We start from the raw sequence: 18,175 nt of genomic DNA, 5'->3' as shown, positions 1-18,175 counted from the left end.
TCTGCCTCTGCCTCTGCCTCTGCCTCTGCCTCTGCCTCTGCATCTGCCTCTGCCTCTGCCTCCCAAGTGCTGGAATTAAAGGCATGTACACCCGGCTCAAACCACTTTTAATTACAAAAAAATTTTAAAGGTTATATGAGCCATGTCATGAAGACATTCAGAGAGTGCATATTTGGACCCTGGCTTTCCTCCAACCTTAACATTAGAGAAATAAGAAGGACTGTCAGCTGGGCCAGTTATTTTTAAGGACTGCTAACATAGGTGGTTCTCTTTCTTCTTGCGAGCTGTGCTCTGTGAACTGGAACCCTGAGCTGGTGAATACTCAGCCACGGCTTCTGCGGACATGGAGTTGGTCCTGTTTCATGTCCGGTCACATTTTTGTGTCCTTATCAGCAGATGGCCTTGCTTGCTGCATTCCTACCTATGGACAGTATTTAATAGAGACCGTGGACTCACCAACCTTGATCTCAAAGCCAGAAGAACTGTAAATCAGAGGATGAAATGCACTGGGCACACATGTCTTCTATGGAAGGCCCTGCACGCAGGGACGGGTACTTCAGCCCTCAGATCCAGCTATACTCTTCTGCTTGTGTGCCCCTCTTAAGGCACTAAGGCTTGGAATCCAGGGTCTCACAGGGCAGGTGACCTACCACAGGGCCATGTCTCCAACTTTCTTTTCAGTCTGTGTCTTACAAGTTCCCAGGTCATAGCTCTCTCCCTGGCCAGCATAGGCATTAAACTTGCATCCTCCTGCCTCAGCCTCTCAAGGAGTTGGGATGTCAGGCCTGAGATACTAGGCACCATACTGAGTGGCCATTTTTAAACAGCAAAATAACCAAAAAAATTCAAAAATTTGGAGCTAAAGAGTTGGCTCAAGTGGTTAAGAGAGCACACTGTTCCTTCAGAGGGCACCATTTTTCATAGACCTTAAAAAGCCAGGCAGTGGTGGCACACACCTTTAATCTCAGCACTTGGGAGGCAGAGGCAGGCAGATTTCTGAGTTCAAGGCCACCTTGGACTAGAGTGAGTTCCATGACAGCCAGGGCTACACAGAGAAACCCTGTCTCGAAAAACCAAAAAAAAAAAAAAAAAAAAAAAAAAGCACAGCAGTGATTTGGCATTGTGGCTCTATACTCTTTAAATCTGGAAAGGAAACCTACAGCAGAAAGAATACTCTCCCCAAAAGTCTTATGCCCCCCAGAACCTTGTTACTGGAGCTTCAGCTGTCAATTAAGGATATCCCGATGACATCAGGATGGAGGTGGGGTGGGTTTTAAAGGACCCAGCGCTCCTGGGAGGTGGTGAGGGGCACAAAGATACCCATGGGGAGGGCCATGCATTCTAAGTAGGTGCAGGAATTGAGAATGATACAGCCACAAACTCAGGGGCCATCAAAAGCTGGAAGAGGAGGTGTAGGACTCTCCTAGAGAGAGCCTATAGCTCCCCAACTCCATTTGTTTGTTCATCTGTTTGTCTGTTTTATGAATGGCAGAATCTCTAGCCCAGGCTGGTTTTGAATTCATTTTATAGTGAAAATTAACCTTAAACTTCTGATCCTCCTGAGTGGTGGAAATTCAGATGTTCTGATGGCTTGAATAGGTATGGCCCCCATAGATTCATGTGTTCGAGTGTTTAGCCATAAAGAGTGGCACTATTAGGAAGTGTGGCCTTGTTGGAGTAGGTGTGGCCTTGTTGGAGTAGGTGTGGCCTTGTTGGAGTAGGTGTGGCCTTGTTGGAGGAAGTGCGTCACTGTGGGGGCGGGCTTTGAGGTCTCCTATGCTCAAGCTACACCCAGTGAGGCACACAGTCTCCTTCTGCCAACAGTAAGATGTAGAACTCTCAGCTCCTTCTTCAGCACCATGTCTGCCTGCACTCTGCCATGCTTCTCACCATGATGATACTGGACTGAACCTCTGAAACTGTAAGCTAGCCAGAATTAAATATTTTCCTTTATAAAAGTTACCTTGGTCATGGTGTCTCTTCACAGCAGTAAAACCCTAAGACAGATGCATACCACCAAAACCAGATCTGCGAGGTGCTAAAGACTTAAGGCTTTGTGCAAGCCAGGCAACACTCTATCAACTGAACCACACCCCAAGTCCTGCTGCCTCCTGAATCTCAGACTTCCAACCTCCAGGCTGGCATCTGTTGTTTAAGTACCTAGCTCACTATGACTGCCTAAGTAAATCAGTACCATGTAGATGAGACTATGTGTGGTGATGTTGGGAGCAGAAACATCCACCCCCCCAAACCAAAAATCTATGCTTAGTCCACCTTCTCCAGAGCTGGGTAATACATCATAGGCATCTCCAGAGAGCTAAAAGGTAATCTGAGGTGTACAGAGCACCCTCGGCTTTCACACATGGCTCAGGTGTGGGACACACCTATATCCTGGTAGTGCCAGCCTCCAGCATAGAACTCCTGCAGTGGGGGCGGGGGCCGCCAGGACTGCAGAAGGAGATCCACCTGGTGGTGCTTCCGCCAGCTCAAGGACTGGCACAACATGTCCCGGGCCTTGTCCAGGTGGAAATCTCGTGCCCTCAGGAAGCGCAGGATATGCTCGTCTTTGGGGATCTGAGAGACAGAGGAAAGAGAAGACCTTAGAATGGAACTTCCAACCCTTCAGACGGAAGTGGCAAAAATGGGCCTCTTACCTCATCTGCAAAACAGCTGGGGAAGAGTAGCCCAAAGCAGAGAGGCCAAGGGGAGGGCTGCGGTGAACAGCTGTGCCGTGTGGCTGCCTAGCATTCCTCCCTGTTTGTTCTAAAAATGGTAACTTTCCTTGGGGTAACATCTCCTCCCTCTCGCTCCTCTCCCCTCCCTGCCCGCCCCCTTTGCTTTCTCCTCCTAACAGACCATTGGAGCAAACCCATTCCTATTTCAAGCCGCCTTCTCTGGGGTTTTCTCTTTGCATCGGATTCCCCTAAGCATTTGCTGTGGCTCGGTGTTTGTGACCTACGCTATTTTTACACTTTACATTTACAGAAATAGAAGTGACAGGTCATGCTATAGGCCAACACTGAGCTACTCTCCCCAGGGCCCGGGAGGCAAATGTACACAATCCATGCCTAAGCAAGGAGTTCTGATTCGGTAGAACTGACAACAGAGTTCTGCTTGAGGCTGGGGTATGTGGTGCACATCCACATTACCAGGGCTAGAACTTAAAGGCAAAATTCATAGACAATCAACAATCACTCTTCTTAAGTCTTATGTCTCTTAGAAAAGGACAGTTTCCATGGTCAAATGAACATGGTACTATATAGATATGCACATGACTGTACACACACACACACACACATCCCCAGAGGACATATGTACATGCTAAGGGCCATTTTGAGTTGTCATACCTGGACGGGACAAGGCGCGAGCGTCTCCTCATTGGAGACTAAGGATGATACCAGCATCTTACAATAGACAGAATAAACACTACTACAAAGAACTCCCGACTGCAAACATCACTGGCAGGAGGGGGTGGCCTCAGTGTGTGTGAAAGACAGGACAGATGTAAAACACATGAAGCAAACGCTGAGTTCTTAGTATTCCTGATGGTACAAGCTTGTTACTGGCCCTCCCCACTGCCCTAGGCTGACTCCGGCCATTGAAGTTCAAGGCCCACACCCACCTTGCCTTTGTGGGTCTCCTGTAACCAGTGCCGAAGCTGGACCAGGCAACTCTCCTGCATGGGACTGAGATGGCCCAGGCACCTCTCAATGTAGTCTGCATCCAGCTTGTCCCCTGGAGGAAAGAAAACAGGGGTTTCAGGGTAGAGGAAGCAAGGGGCTAGCCTCTGACTCCGTTTTTCCTTTGTTTTGTTCTTTGTTGTTTGTGTGTTTTATTTTGTTTTGAGACAGGGTCTCATGTACCCCAGGCTAGATTCCAATACACCATAAGGCAGAGGCTATCCTTGAGCTCCTGATCTTCCTGCCTAACCCTCCTGAGTGCTCCGGCACAGGCATGTGCTACCATAGCTGCTGTCTTAGCTAGGGTTACCATTGCTGTGCTGAAAACTGTCACCAGGGCAACTTGGGGAGGAAAGGATTTATTTGGTTTATGATTTCATATCACTGTTCCTCATTGAAGGAAGTCAGACAGGAACTCAAACAAGGCAGGAACATGGAGGCAGGAGCAGATGCAGAGGCAGGCCATGGAGGAGCGCTGCTTCCTGGCTTACACCCCATGGCTTGCTCGGCTTGCTTTTTCACAGAACCCAGGACCATCAGGATTGATCCTCCCCATCGATCACTAATTAAGAGAATGACCAACATCCAGATCCTATGGAGGAGGCATTTTCTCAATTGAGGTCCCCTCCTTTCAGATAACTCCAGAATGTGTCAAGTTGACATAGAACCAGCTACCGCATCTGGTGACATAGGTCTTTACCACATGGCCTATCCTCTGTGTGGCCTTCTGTACTTCCAACCATCAGAGCTCTGGAATGTGGTTCCTTGTCAGGATTTGGAAACAGCCACAAAAGTTCCACATTCATCTTTCTAAGTGGTTTTTGAAATCTTATGGTGGGCAAGCCTGGACGTTCCCACTGGCGGAGGCTTCCCTCCAGGTCTCAGGTGTAGAGATGATCCTCACTGTCTGGGATGAGGGGCTGAAGACTGCCAATTCACCAGCCTGTATTTTTGTTTTAACATCACAGTGTGAACACTTCCTATATCAACAGACTGAACTGCCCCTGGGCATGCTGGTGCACATCTATAAATTCAGCACCTGGGAGGTGGAGATGTATCAGGAGTTAAAGACCGGTCTGGGCTACATGAGAAATAAATAAAATAAATTAAAATAAATTTATCTCAAAAATGAATAAATGAGGCATGGTCCTGGGTCTTCACTCAGGAGGCAGAAACAGGTTGATTTCTGTGAGGTGGAGGCCAGCCTGGTCTACAGAGCAGGTTTTAGGTCAGCCAAAATCACATGGTAAAACTCTGTCTCAAAAAGTAAACAAGCCAACAAACAAACAAACAAACAAACAAAAACAATACAACAACATTGCACCGTGTATAATAGTGGAACTATTTTTTCAGTCCTTGAGTGAAAAGATGTACCACGTTATTTGTAATTAAAACACACACATATGCACACACACACAATGTACACCTCAGACAGGCGCGTGATACACACCTATACTCCCAACACTGAGGAGGTGGAGAAGGCAGAAGGACCAGGAGTTCACCATCATCCTCAGCTCCATAGCGTAGTAACCTGAGATACCCGAGACCCATTTTAAAACAAACAAAACTCTGGGGAGCTGATGAGAGGGCTCATTAGGCAAAGGCATTTGCTACCAAGCCTGATGGCCTGAGTTTAACCCGCAAAACCCACACAGTGGAAGGAAAGAAATGACTCCCACAAGTTCTCTGGTCTCTACATGTGAGCTGAGGAACACACACACACATGCACACACACACACGCGCACACACACACACACACACACACACACACACCAATAAATAAAAATGTAATATAGAAAAAATATTTAAGCATCATGTGTGAAGTATCCAGGCGTGGAAGTGTTTCGTAATCCCAAGACTCAGGGGAACTCAAATTCAAGGCTAGCCTGAGCTAACATAGAGAGGCCCTATGTCAAACAATGAGTCCTCTGGCTTCTACACTGAGCTATGACATGCACTCACATATTATATGATTTTACATACTACGTGATTTGTTTGAAGTTTTGAAGGAGGCTAAAATTGCCAGCATCATGGTGACATGTGCCTGTAATTCAGCATGTAAGTGGTGGGAAATCAGGAGGTTTGAAGTTCAAGGTCATCCTCAGCTGCCTATCAAACACAGGGCCAGCCTCCATCTCAAACAATGATAATAATGAGCCAACCTTAGGAAGTAAGGCTTCAGTCCTTCACGTTGTACGGTGAAAGGGCAAGCATATCCATGGTATTTGTGCCGTGTTAATGAGAAATGGTAGCGTACAGACAGGATGCAAGACGCGCTCTCATTCTCCGCATGTGAGTATGTGTGTGCACATGTGTGTGAGTGTACGTCCCTCTTGTGCCATATGCCCTTTCATGAAACACAAAACTATTGAAGATTCTAGGGAGCGGGGCGGAATCTTCATCCTTTTCTCTCGCGTGTGAATGTGTGTACGCAGAGGTTAGCTTTAGGTTTGGTCCTCAGATACCGTCTACCTTGGTTTTGTTTGAAGCAGAATCTCTCATTGGCTTAGGGCTCTTAGCTGGCACCTCTCTGGTGCTAAGATTACACCTGAGTGCCACCATGTCTCCTGGCTTCTTGTGTGGGCTCTGGGAGACACCATTCATGTGCGCAAGGCAAGTGGCTGAACAGCCACCCCCCACCTCCAGCCCTTACTTCTCATTTCTCATCTTCATTTGGATATTTTTCTACAATGATTTTGCATTACTTGTACAATTAAAAATATCTTAAAACCACCAGAGGTCAGTTCCTGGGCTAGAAATAGATCAGCTCTGAGAAGCAGGAGGAGGAGTCTGAGTGGGTGCCAGACTGTCCCCAGTCCTGGCAGCGTTCAGCACCTCTCCCCCCTCTCGGGGAGCTTGGCCGTGTGGCAGGCTTCCTGGAGCCAGAGGTGGGGGCCCAGACCTACCATCCGCTATGGCCATCTCAGGAGCAGGGCCTGGGGCATCACTGGGGCCATTCGTGTCCGGGGAGCTAAGGCACCGGGGCACAAGTTGGCTGCGGATGTCCTCCTCCTGGACTGGGGCTGGTGTCCAGCGGGGAATGTGGGATGTTCCCTGGGAAATGAGCTCATTCAGATAGTGTTCAATCACCTCCTTCCCCTGGAAGCAACAGACCCAAAAGATGTCACCAGATAAGCAGCATTGCAAGGTCACCACACCAGGCCTGAGGAGCCACGCATGCTCAGATCCCAACCCTGACATATGCCTACTGCACAGCTAAAATATGGCCCAGAGGAGCAGGGAGGAACAAGACTAAACCCAGGACAAATGCAGTGAGCTTAGTTTCACATTGGTAATGCATTGGGTAAAATAGACCACCAACGGCAGACTGTTCATCTCTGACCTGGAGCCTACGGCCAGTGAGTCTGTGGTATTGTGAGTAGAACCCTAGTTCTCCCATATGCTAGGCAGGTGCTCTACCACCCTGCTACCTCCAATCCCTCACTGAGGAATTCTAGGCCTGTGCTCTACTGTTGAACCACACCCTCCACCCCTCACTGGGGGATTCTAGGCAAGTATTCGATCACTAAAGTCATGGCCCTGGCTCCAGGGACACTTCCAGATCTGGTCCTAGGGATTGAAGCCAGGGCCTCACGCACACCAGGCAAGTGCTTCACTGCTGACCTCTGCCTCTAGCTGCTTGCCTCACCGAGTTGCCTAGGCTGGCCTTGAACTTGCTCTGTAGCCCAGACTTGAACTTGCTGAAACACCCTGGGGTCCTGGGATTATGTCAGGACGATCTCACGATAGGCCAGCCCTTCCTATTGGTGGCCTCACTGATGCGATCATCAGGGTTCATTTTTAAAAGCAAGAAAACTGAGGCCCAGGAAAGTCAGGGATGTTGCCTCCAGCCTGTGTACCTTCCTGCTACGGCTGGCTCGGTCTCTCTTACCCTCTTGACATTGGCAGTGTACTGCTTCATGGCGATTTTCTCCAAGGTGCTTTCAAAGCCAAAGAAAGAGCGGACATCCAGGGAGGCAGACTGCTCAAAGCAAGTCCAGTCTTCATTCTCAGGATGGACCTGCAAGATGGGAAGGGACCATGGCGGGACCTCAGTATGGGTGATGCCGTGCCCTCTTCAGGGGTTCTTCTGGCCTGTCATGGACAGCATTCTGTACCCAGAAAATGATGAGGAGTCTAACTGGGGGGAGCAAAGAGCCCTTACTCAAGCTGGTGTGCACCTATAGTTCCAGCACAAAATCCCACAAAAAAATACATACACAGAGAAAGAGATAAAATTATATGCATAGCATGCAGATTATTTATATAATACAAATTACCACTATGTGTTTAGATATATTTCAGTACTTATGTTATATATGTATATAAAAACATCATTGCATATCTTTATATGTCCATATATATATTGAGACAGGGTTTCTCTGTATAGCCCTGGCTGTCCTGGAACTCACTCTGTAGATCAGGCTGGCCTCAAACTCAGAAATCCGCCTGCTTCTGCCTCCCAAGTGCTGGGATTAAAGGTGTGTGCCACCACTGCCTGGCCATAAATATATTTATATATGCCAGCAACAAAAAGAAATCTTAGAGGGTATAGAGATACACACCTATAATCCCAGCACTCAGGAGGCTAAGGTAGGTTAGAAAGTTTTCAGGCCAGCCTGAGCTACAAAAAAAGGAGGGGGGATAAAACCCACTCATGAGGGGTCAGGGGAACATGGGGAGGGGAGCCTGGCGGGACACACAGGGCCGGGCCCTAGGACAGCATCAAGACCATGGGGAAGCCGGGCAGGCTCACTGTGTAGCGGCAGCTCTCCTTCACTGTCACTCGGCTTGCAAACGTCTCATTGTGAGCATCTATCAGCAGCGTTCTCTCTCTCCAGTTCAGGATGTTTCTCTGAATGAAGACCACGTGCTCCACACCAGCGATCTGCGAAGGAGGAGCCCAAGGGAGAGGAAGTAGCGAGAGGAAATAGCGAGAGGGAATGGCGAAAGGAAATAGCGCAAGGTCACCCAGATCCCTGGTTCCCACTTCTGCTCCCATCCAGTCTGGCCTGTGTCACCCCCCAATCTAGAAACAGAGACCCTGCTCCCTATGCCCCTCAGCCCAACAAGAGACACCAGCTTGAACAGGACAACACCCGCTCCCACCACCATCCACCCTGGCTCAGAATCCAGATCCCTTGGGTGGACACTCAGCCTTGCCCAAATAACCCACACCCCGAGTGCTTTCTACTGCCAACACCACCAAGCCAAGAATGCTCCTACACACCTACCCACATACCCACACACCCACACACCCACACACCCACTTGAAGCCATCGGAGGTCCTTTGTCCTGTCACCAGACATTCTATCCTCTTCCCAGTCCCGCTGCAACACTGCCACCCAGTCACTTCCACCACCCAGCCACCTCCAGCCACCAAGCCGGGTGACCTGCACCCTACTCCATGTCCCCAGATTCACATCTAGCTCTGGTTCCCAGACCCTGAGCCTGGGCTCCCTGGCTACTAGCCCTACCAGATCTCAAGGTTCTGGTGTCCCCACTCCACCCCAAGTGAATCCGTTCACACCCTGCATACCGGGACCCCAGCCCCGTGCCCACCTTCCGCAGCAGCCGCGGGGCATCCACTCGCAGCCTGCAGCTCCGCTCCACGGTGTGCACCGCCCCATCTGTGCTTCGCCACTCACACAGGACTTCACTCCCCAGAAAGACTGGGATAAGCGGGCAGGTGGGGAAGCGCTTCTCGTAGGCCTGTGGACAGAGAGCCAGTGAGAAGGAGGTTCCTTCCTGAGAGAGGCTGTCCCTGGACAGAAGCACCCAGCACACACACATCTTGGCCTCTTTTCAGAACAGTGATTCAAAACACCATCGAGACACTTTAAATTATTTTCATTTATTTATTTTGGTGGTATTGGATTGAACCCAAGCAAGCAAGCACTCTCACATCAAGCTACATCCTCAGACAGCTTTACTTTTTATTTTGAGACAGGGTCTCCCTAAACTGACCAACTTGCCCTTGAACTCATTCTGCAGTCCAAAGCCACCTTGCAGCTTTCCCAGTGGTGGAAATGACAGCCTGGGTCATTAAGTCTAGTTCCTACCCTCAACACTAAAAGGAAAAAAAAAAATCTCAGAAAAACACCCGAGTTGTGTTTTCCAACCTGGGCCAATCAGAGTGGGTCCCACAAAGAAGGGTTTCCAGAGGAAATAAGGGCTATTCTGACATATGCAAGGCGCTACTGGGAACATACCACCAACACTGAGATGAGAATCCTTGGGGTGGCTTCAAGAAGAGTGACCCTCAGGCAATCTGAGAACTCTAGAAATTCACATTAAGGACATGGGACCCCAGACGTGCACCTTGAGAAGATATGTTCCTTCAAGACCTGGCTTCCCCATGGTCTTGGTGCTCGTGCACACATGTTTGTCCAGAAAATGTAATGAAAGTGTGGGTTCTCCAAACAAGCTCTGTGTTACCATCACCACGTACAAAAGCCTACTGTTAATATGGATGTGAGCTAACTGCCGAATGTCAAATGAACTTACACATCTGCCCTGAGGGTCGGAGAGAAAGAGAGACAGAGACAGACAGGGAGACGGAGACCCTGATAAAATGCAACACCCCCTCCTGATTAAAGAAAATTGCCAATAAACTGTCAGCCACATAGGAAAAACCCATAAGTAACCTCACACTCGGGAGTGAAAGACTTCAGTCTTCGCCCCTCGGGTCTGGTGTGAGTTCTCCTTGCTTCTATTTAAAACCACAGTTCAGGTTCAAGCTAGGCATCTAGACTGAAAGGAAGAGAAACTATTTCTATTTATAGACTACATGGGTTTATATAAAGGATCCCTGAGATTCCCTCCCCCCCCCTCACACACACACACACACAAGAATATATTGAAATCTTTTTTTAAGAAGAAAGCAAGCATGACCAGCTAGCTGTTAAAGACACTTCCCAACAGGCCTGATGACCTGAGTCTGATTCCCAAAGCCTACCTGGAGGAGGGAATCAGCTCACACGTACACATTCCACACCTACACACAATGAATGGGGAAAGCTTAAATCAAGAATGAAAGAAAGGAAAAAAGACTGAACGCGGTTAGACGGAGCCAGCCATGGTCTCACACGCACAGACAATCCCAGCACTCAGTAGGTAGCCCCAGGAGAAGCCACGAAAACTCGAGGCCTGCCTGTTTGCTTGCTTTTAGTTTGTACATTTATTTATTTGCCTGAGCAGGCACCACAGTACACGTGTGCAAGTCAGGAGACAGCCTGCTGGAGGCTGGATCCGTCCTCCCACCACATAGGTCCCAGTGACAAACTCAGGCCACCAAGCTTGTCAGTGGCCCCTTTCCCTGCTGAAATACCTTTCCAACCCTTTCCACTTCCCTTTCTTTTTCTCTTTCCACATAGCATTTTTATTGATTCTCTGGGAATCAATAAAATTCTCTGGGGAAATCAAAAATTTCTCTGAGAATCGTACCATGCGCCTCAGAGACCTGCCTCTTTTACATCGTGAGTTCCAGGCTGCAAATAACATTTTGTCTCAGATAAAAAGAAAAAGAAAAAGAAGGGGCCGGAGAGAAGGCTCAGTGGTTAGGTGCATTGGCTGTTCTTCCAGAGGGCCTAGGTTCAATTCCCAGCACCCACGTGGCGGCTCACAACTGTCTGTAACTCCAGGATACCACAACCTCGCACAGACATACATATAGGCAAAACACAAATGCCCATAAAATAAAAATAAGAATAAACAAAAACCAAAACCTTAAGTACATGCCCGAAATTAGGAGGTAGCACTTAGAAAGGAGAGGCAGGGGGATGACCTTCCTAGCAAATTCAAGGCTAGCCTAAGGATGCGAACATAAACATAGAAAGTCAATTATAAGTATTTCCAGCAAGCATTTACAGTTTATGTGGAGAATGTGTGTATATTTGGTATGTACTAATAACTGTATAAGTGTATATGTCTGTGTAGATAGACATAGGATATTCTACACACAAACACGTATTTTTATCATAGTATATAGGTATGGATGGTTTGGGAGATGGAACCCATTGCCTTGTGAGAACAAAGCAAGCTGTCAGCCTTGCTCTCAGAGCTTTTACTGGGTTTCCTTTTTGGGGGGTTGTTTGTTTGTTTGTTTGTTTGTTAAGGGAGAATCTCATGTGGCTCAGACTGGCTTTGAACTCACTGTGTATGGAGGATGACCTTAAACTTCTGATTGAGCTGCTAGGATGCTAGGTAGGCACCAGCCGGCTGGTATGGTATATTTTTCAGTGTGTGTGTGTGTGTGTGTGTGTGTGTGTGTGTGTGTGTGTGTGTGTGTGTTTTCATTCCACAGCATAATAGTGTGAGTCATGATGTGATTCCTGCCTTACCTGGGTGCTAATTCTAACATGTATGAGCTGTGTGACTTCAGACAGGGCACTTAGCCTCTCTGGGCCGCCTGCTGAAGCAGTGCTAGGTGCTAGGGAAAAGCAGTTGGAATCCCCTCGTCTTGGTTTATCAATGTCATCAGCCCCCACAACAAGGCACCCTCTATCAGGAGTGCCCCTGAGGCTGCCGTCCCGAAAGCTACTGCAGGTCCTGGACTGGCGGTGCTTCTTTATAAGTACAGGGGTCCTCCCCGGGGTAGTAGCTGAAGATAGCTAGAGCGGACCCCCGAGCAAATGATCAATGGTTCAGAGAAGGCAGCTCTGTACCCAGTCTAGAGGCTCCCAATCAGAGTCGCTCAGGCTGGCACAACCTATGCACCTCAGACCTGGGCCCAGACAAACTCCAAAAATAGTGACAACATCTGAGGACAGTGACATCCTCTCTGCTCCTTCAGCTCCAGGAAGGAGACCCTGCCCTAGCCCTGAAGGAGAAGGGACGTCAGGAAGCACAGAAAGGTGCTGGAAGCCAAGGAAGCCATTTCTCCACAGGAGTGTGGAGGGCAGATGTGGTCCTGCTGGGCTTCAGGCAAACATGATGTCTGGTGGTTAATATACGTGAGGTCTCATCTCCCTGAGCAACGCATCCTCAGACTCCTGCCTTCCAGGATTGCTGTATACTCACCCTGGCAGGAAGGGAGACATTGCTCATGTAGACATTGCTCATGAGGTCTCAGCCCTCCACGAAGAACGGTGTGCAGCTAAGGAAGGCTGAGAGCAGGAAAGATCGTCTTCCCCAGGGCCACCTGCGCACACCGATTGGTTATCCAGCACCAAATGGTCAGCCCTGAGAACATCCGCACACAAGTAACATTCTACAGAATGAGCAGGATGTGTTTTATATTCAGGAATAACATGCATGTATGTGTGTGTGTATGTATAAACAATTAATAAAAGAAGAAGCCATGAATTTGAAATGGATCAAGGGAGGATTTGGAGGGAAGAAAGGGAAGGGGAAATACAATTATAATCTCAAAAATAAAATAATTTTTTTAAAAGAGAGATACTTGTACCTCTCCCTTTGGTTATTGAAACAGTGGTCCTCAAGAAGTTAGAATTTTCCCGGAAGCCTCATGCCTGAAGAATGGAAAGGCTGAGCCTAGTGCCAGGAAGAGATGTCACACAGCTCTGACAAGCTGTTAGGCCACTTTGCAGAAGAGACTAGAACCCAGACAGGGATGGGTCGGTGACATATGGGACCACACCTTGGTCAGGAGTGCTTAGCTACCTAGATCTCCTACCTTCTATTTAAGTCCAAACCTCATATCAAGACATCAGCGATGGAGCTGGGTTGTGTGGGGGAGGGACAGTGGTAACTGGTCCACTTTAATTGTTCTTTAGGAGAACCCATAGTGAATAAATCTCCCTTCTCCACTTTTCACTGTTACGTTTCTGTTCGACTAGCTCGTTAAGGATGGATGGCTGAGCCTATCTTGTTAGAGCTGCTGGATCCCAGACTCTGACTCTAACAGCTCCAAGTGACCAGAAGGGCTGCTGAGGGAGACCCCTGAGAACTCCGTGTGTCATCACACCCCCGGGACAAGCATTTCCTAGCAGATGACATAAGAGCCTGCAGGGGCCCTGGGCAGCCACCCTCTCCCAGCTGGTCCAAGCAAGACCCTGCCTTTCCTTTCTCTAGGCCTGAAACAGCTTCATTGCTGAGTAGAGCCCAGCGACAGCCCCAGGAAGACAGGACAAGCTAGCTCCCTCTCAGGTGCCAAACGCAGGGGCGGGGGGTGGGGGTGAGCTGGCCTAGATGCCACCTCCCCTCTGGGTAGCTGCTGTAGAGCACCATCCCCTGAGCAAAGCAGGCACCATCTTCATCAGCTCAGCTGCACCCGCTTGCGAGATTTGTCGCCATCCATCAGGCTGATGGGCTCTTGACATTCTCCCATGGAACACAGGGAAAAGAATCACTGGACCCTTACCTGAGAATCCAGTCACTCCCCTGTCACTTGTATGCTATTCTGTCCTTAGTGCATGTGGCCTTGATGGTCTCAGGTGACTCTGAAGAATATGGTGTGTATAGCTTAGCTGAAAGAATCACTCCATCTATGCAGCTATGGGCAAGCCTCCACTTTGGGTCACGCGCACTCCTGTAAGCAATCCCTCCCTCACCGGTGCTCTGTAGGTAAACCCCATGACCTCATTGGTTCCCCACACAGAAACCTGGTGGAATGGTACTTTGGTGATAGACGTTCTTCCTGTCTCCCCAGGGAAGGAATTCTCTGTGGCATTTGGGAAGTGGGCAGAGAGCGGTTGGTGCATGACCTGGTCAGGCAGACCTGGTTCCTGCTGCTTCCTCACTAGGGACTTGGGGTAAGCCCTCTCAGAGACTCCGTGTGCATCTCCAGAATGAGATGGTTAAGTTCCTGCATCACCAGAGATTGGCAAGAGCGTCATTGATGGAAAATCAAGCAACATTGTCACAGTGGCAAGTCTGGGCTGTGCCCCTCAGCAGCAAGCTGCCTTCTGTGTCATCCTTGGGAGGACGTCCTCTTCTGGCTAACAGGAAGCTGGAGCTCACGGACTCTATGATTTGCCCAGGTCACATAGAATGAGATGATAAATGTGGACTGGAACCCAGTGAACTCAGCCCCAGCTCTCCTCCAGGAACTCCTTGCTCAGCGTGTGTTCCCGTGGGAGGTGCAAAACAGAGCCCTGTGCCTCTCCAGCCATGCCCTGTGCCTCTCCAGCCATGCCCTGTGCCTCTCCAGCCATGTTGGGTCATTTTCTGCCCCAAGCCTCTCACTTCTTGCCAGGCCGAGGCAGCACCACCCTCTCCCTCCACCGCTTAGTGAAATAAGTGGACAAAGGAGCCCTGAGCGCGCGGGGGGGGGGGGGGAAGGGGAAGGGGCGGGGGGTGGGGCTGCTCGGTGATGTAAGCACAAGGATTGACTTTCATTCCTAAGAACCCACATACAAAAAGCTAGGCAAAATGGCGCATGCTAGTAATCCCAGCAAGAAAAAGGTGGGAGACAGAGACAGGTGGATCCCTGGAGCTCAGGGCCAGTCTGGTGAGTAAGTTCCAGGCCAGCGAGAGAGCCTGCCTCAAAACTGAAGTAAACATCACCTGAGGAACAAGACCTGAGGTTGACATCTGCATGCGTAACCGCACACATGCAAAGACTCTCTCTCTCTTTTTCTCTGTGTGTCTGTGTCTCTCTCTCTCTGCGTATGTCTGTCTACCTCATTGTATCTCTCTGTCACTTTTACATGCACACACATGCGCGTGCGCACACACACAGAGTATCCTAACCTCACACTCCTCACTTTGGCCTCCCCCGACCCCCATCCCCTGGTCCCCTGCCCTGTCCCGGCCACACCAGCCTTGCTGGTTCTGGAACGCATCCAGCTTGTCCTGCCGTGGGTCCTTGCACCTGCTGTTCCAGGCTTGAAAACTCATCTATTCAAAGACCGAGACGAGCGGGAGGTATGAGTCACTGGGACTTTCTGGAAGGAGCTACCCGTCTTCCAGGGATTCACCCCAGGCACCTCCCTCCACAGCTGCCTCCTCTCCATCCCTTTGGCCCATTCATTTCCTTGACGGCTCTAATCAGCACTTGCAGTGATAGACATGTGTGTGTGGGGGGTCTAATCATGGCCTGCTTCCTCCAGAAGTCCTCAGCTCCATCCCTGGCTCCACCTTTGGTGGAGAAATAACCCAGTCAGGGAACCCATATCACCATGCCATGGCCCCACCTGAATGGCATCCAGGGAGAGAGGACAGGTCACTAGCTTGGCACCACAGCCAATGGATGGCCTGCTTCCCACTGGGAGCCTTCCATCTGGAGACCCCAGATAACAGGCGTGGAGGACACTGGCTGGAAGCTGTTGGCTTTCTACAACTGTAAAAGACAAGGCTTCATCTCCACCCAGAGCCTCAGAGCTCCGGTACAGTGGGGAAGGTGGACGACCCATAGACACTTGCCAGTGTCGAGGATAGTGGCCACCAAGAAACACTGGGCACTGCTGACCCTCTCACAGAGCACTAACCACAGGTAGAATGGGATAGAGGCTGTGTGTCCAATTACATCTTCCTGATGTTCCCCCTTTGCAGATGTGTTAGTGGAGGTCAGGAAAGGCTGATGAAGGCAGGGGAGTGGCTGAGTGGAGAGGACTCCACATCTGAGCCACTCCCCTGACTCTCCTATTTCATGTTCCCATCCTAAAACCAGGAAAACAGGCTGTCTGCGCCCACTGAAGAAAGATGAGCTCTTCCTTCCCACACCAGAACAAGAACCAAGAGAGCCCTTGCCTTTCTACAGAAGAATGTTCTAGAATGTGGCCACTGCCCAGGGAAGCTTGCTTGAGCTCCTAGTGGCGAGTCCCAAGTCAGCCTGCCTGTCAACCGTCTCGACAAGAACAGTGAGCACTAAGGGTCAGTCGGGGGTCAACATGGGACATTCCAGGCATTTCACACTGCCCCTTCCAACAATTCAACAAAGTAAGGAGTCGGCATGTGACTATGGAGAAACCAAAATTCAGAGAGGCTGAGCCACTTGCCCACAGTCACACAGCTTGTAAGAGAAAAGCTGGCATTTGACCCTTTGGCAGCCGGAGTACGGGTTCTTGCATCATGTTACCCCTCATGGTCACACACACATACACGAGGTGGGCATGGGGAGTCCAGTTCATATTTTTCAGACCATGTTGAGGTCAGGTCTCCCCAAGGACCTGGTGCCCACAATATACCCCATGTGCTCACATTATACACGGTGCCACAGATGTACACAGGCAATCCCAGCCCCAAGGTAAACTCCTGTCGTGTATCAGGGTGGCAGTGCTGAGGAGAGCCTGAGGGAGGGTGGCATTCGGCTACACCTTTCAAAAGATGTTTTCTTTCTTCTTTGTTTTGCTCTTTGTTGTTGATGATGCTTTTCTTTCTCTTTTCTTTAGACACATTATGTTTCTTTTGTTTAAGACAAGGGCTCTGCAGCCCAGACTGGGCTCAAACTCTGTCTGTAGCCAAGGATGACCCTGAACTTCTGATCTTCCTGTCTCCACTTCCCATATTCCAGGATCGCAGGTATGCATCACCGCCTCTGATCTGAAGCCAGGGCCCTGTGCGTGTGACACCAACGACCCAGCAACTGAGCCACTTCTCAGGCCCATGTTCATTTTGTAAACTACAGGGTTGGTTTTGTGTTCTAGAACCGTTATACTGACCCTTTCCCCATCCAGGCGTGACTGAACCTTGAGAAGCTCGTGTCCTGCACTGTGAGTGGCACCAGCCTAGATGCTAAAGAGACCTTTTCTTAACAGGATACCCTAACAAGTGGCCCACAGGACCTGCCTGTACCGCAAATCTGCTCACACAACCTCTGTCCCTGCCAAGGGGCCTCAGCTACCAGCCCATGTCCCCATTCTCGGCCTGGCCACCCACTAAGAAAGCCTGAGTCTGTCCAGACCAAATAGGTATGTGGTATGGCCTTCTGGGCTCACAGGATCACAGAAGAATCAAGTTACAGTCACTTTGCCAGGTAGCAGGGGGTAGGGTGGGGTGGGGGTGGACAGCCAGGCTTGCCAGTTCAGAAGCAGACCAAGGCTCTGAATCTGTCACTGAGAAGCCACATCATATGGGGCCCCCAGATCCTGTCCCTGCAAGGCTACATCTTATGGGCCCCATTTTGCTGGAGGAGATTGACACCCTTAGCAGGCAGAGAAGGAAGCCTAGAGCCTGGCAGCCCCGCATTTCTGGTCGCACTTGCCTGCCTCCAGGCAGCAGAATTCAGATACAGTAGTCCCCTTACTGTGGCCTGACTCTTTAACATCCTTCTTGTCCACAAGGGACACGTGTTGAGTGTGTTCTTTAATTGGTCTCCAGTGGCAGGCTACAGAGAGACTGTAGACTTATGGATGTGACGCTGGAGCAGCAGAGACAGCCACCCGATGCTCTTCCAGAGGACTTCAGTTTGCTTCCCAACACTCAGGTTGTCTGGCTCACGACTGCCTGTAACTCCAGTTCTGAGGGGTCCAAGGCCCCAGGCCCCCATGGGCACCCACAGTTATGTATACAGTTATGTATACATGCACACACACAGAAAGAGAGAGAGAGAGAGAGAGAGAGAGAGAGAGAGAGAGAGAGAGAGAGAGAGA

The 18,175-nt window shown here is 49.8% G+C and overlaps 1 protein-coding gene across 2 annotated transcripts in view; it reads right to left on the bottom strand.

Moving 5' to 3' along the window:
- Sec14l5 (SEC14 like lipid binding 5) overlaps positions 1-18,175 on the bottom strand; it is a 37,804-nt gene that overhangs the window by 9,159 nt on the left and 10,470 nt on the right. The window contains exons 3-8 of one of the 2 annotated variants that reach the window (XM_029544604.1): positions 9,243-9,392; positions 8,437-8,568; positions 7,573-7,701; positions 6,587-6,779; positions 3,623-3,735; positions 2,385-2,574 (exon numbers count right to left, since the gene is read on the bottom strand). In XM_029544604.1, the coding sequence (XP_029400464.1) occupies positions 2,385-2,574; positions 3,623-3,735; positions 6,587-6,779; positions 7,573-7,701; positions 8,437-8,568; positions 9,243-9,392 (907 nt within the window). The remainder of the gene's footprint in view (positions 1-2,384; positions 2,575-3,622; positions 3,736-6,586; positions 6,780-7,572; positions 7,702-8,436; positions 8,569-9,242; positions 9,393-18,175) is intronic. The other variant, XM_029544605.1, reaches the window with a different exon arrangement.

The sequence above is a fragment of the Mus pahari genome, chromosome 12 (genome assembly GCF_900095145.1).
Source record: "Mus pahari chromosome 12, PAHARI_EIJ_v1.1, whole genome shotgun sequence".
Taxonomy (NCBI): Eukaryota; Metazoa; Chordata; class Mammalia; order Rodentia; family Muridae; genus Mus; species Mus pahari.
This window is presented reverse-complemented; position numbering and strand designations above follow the sequence as displayed.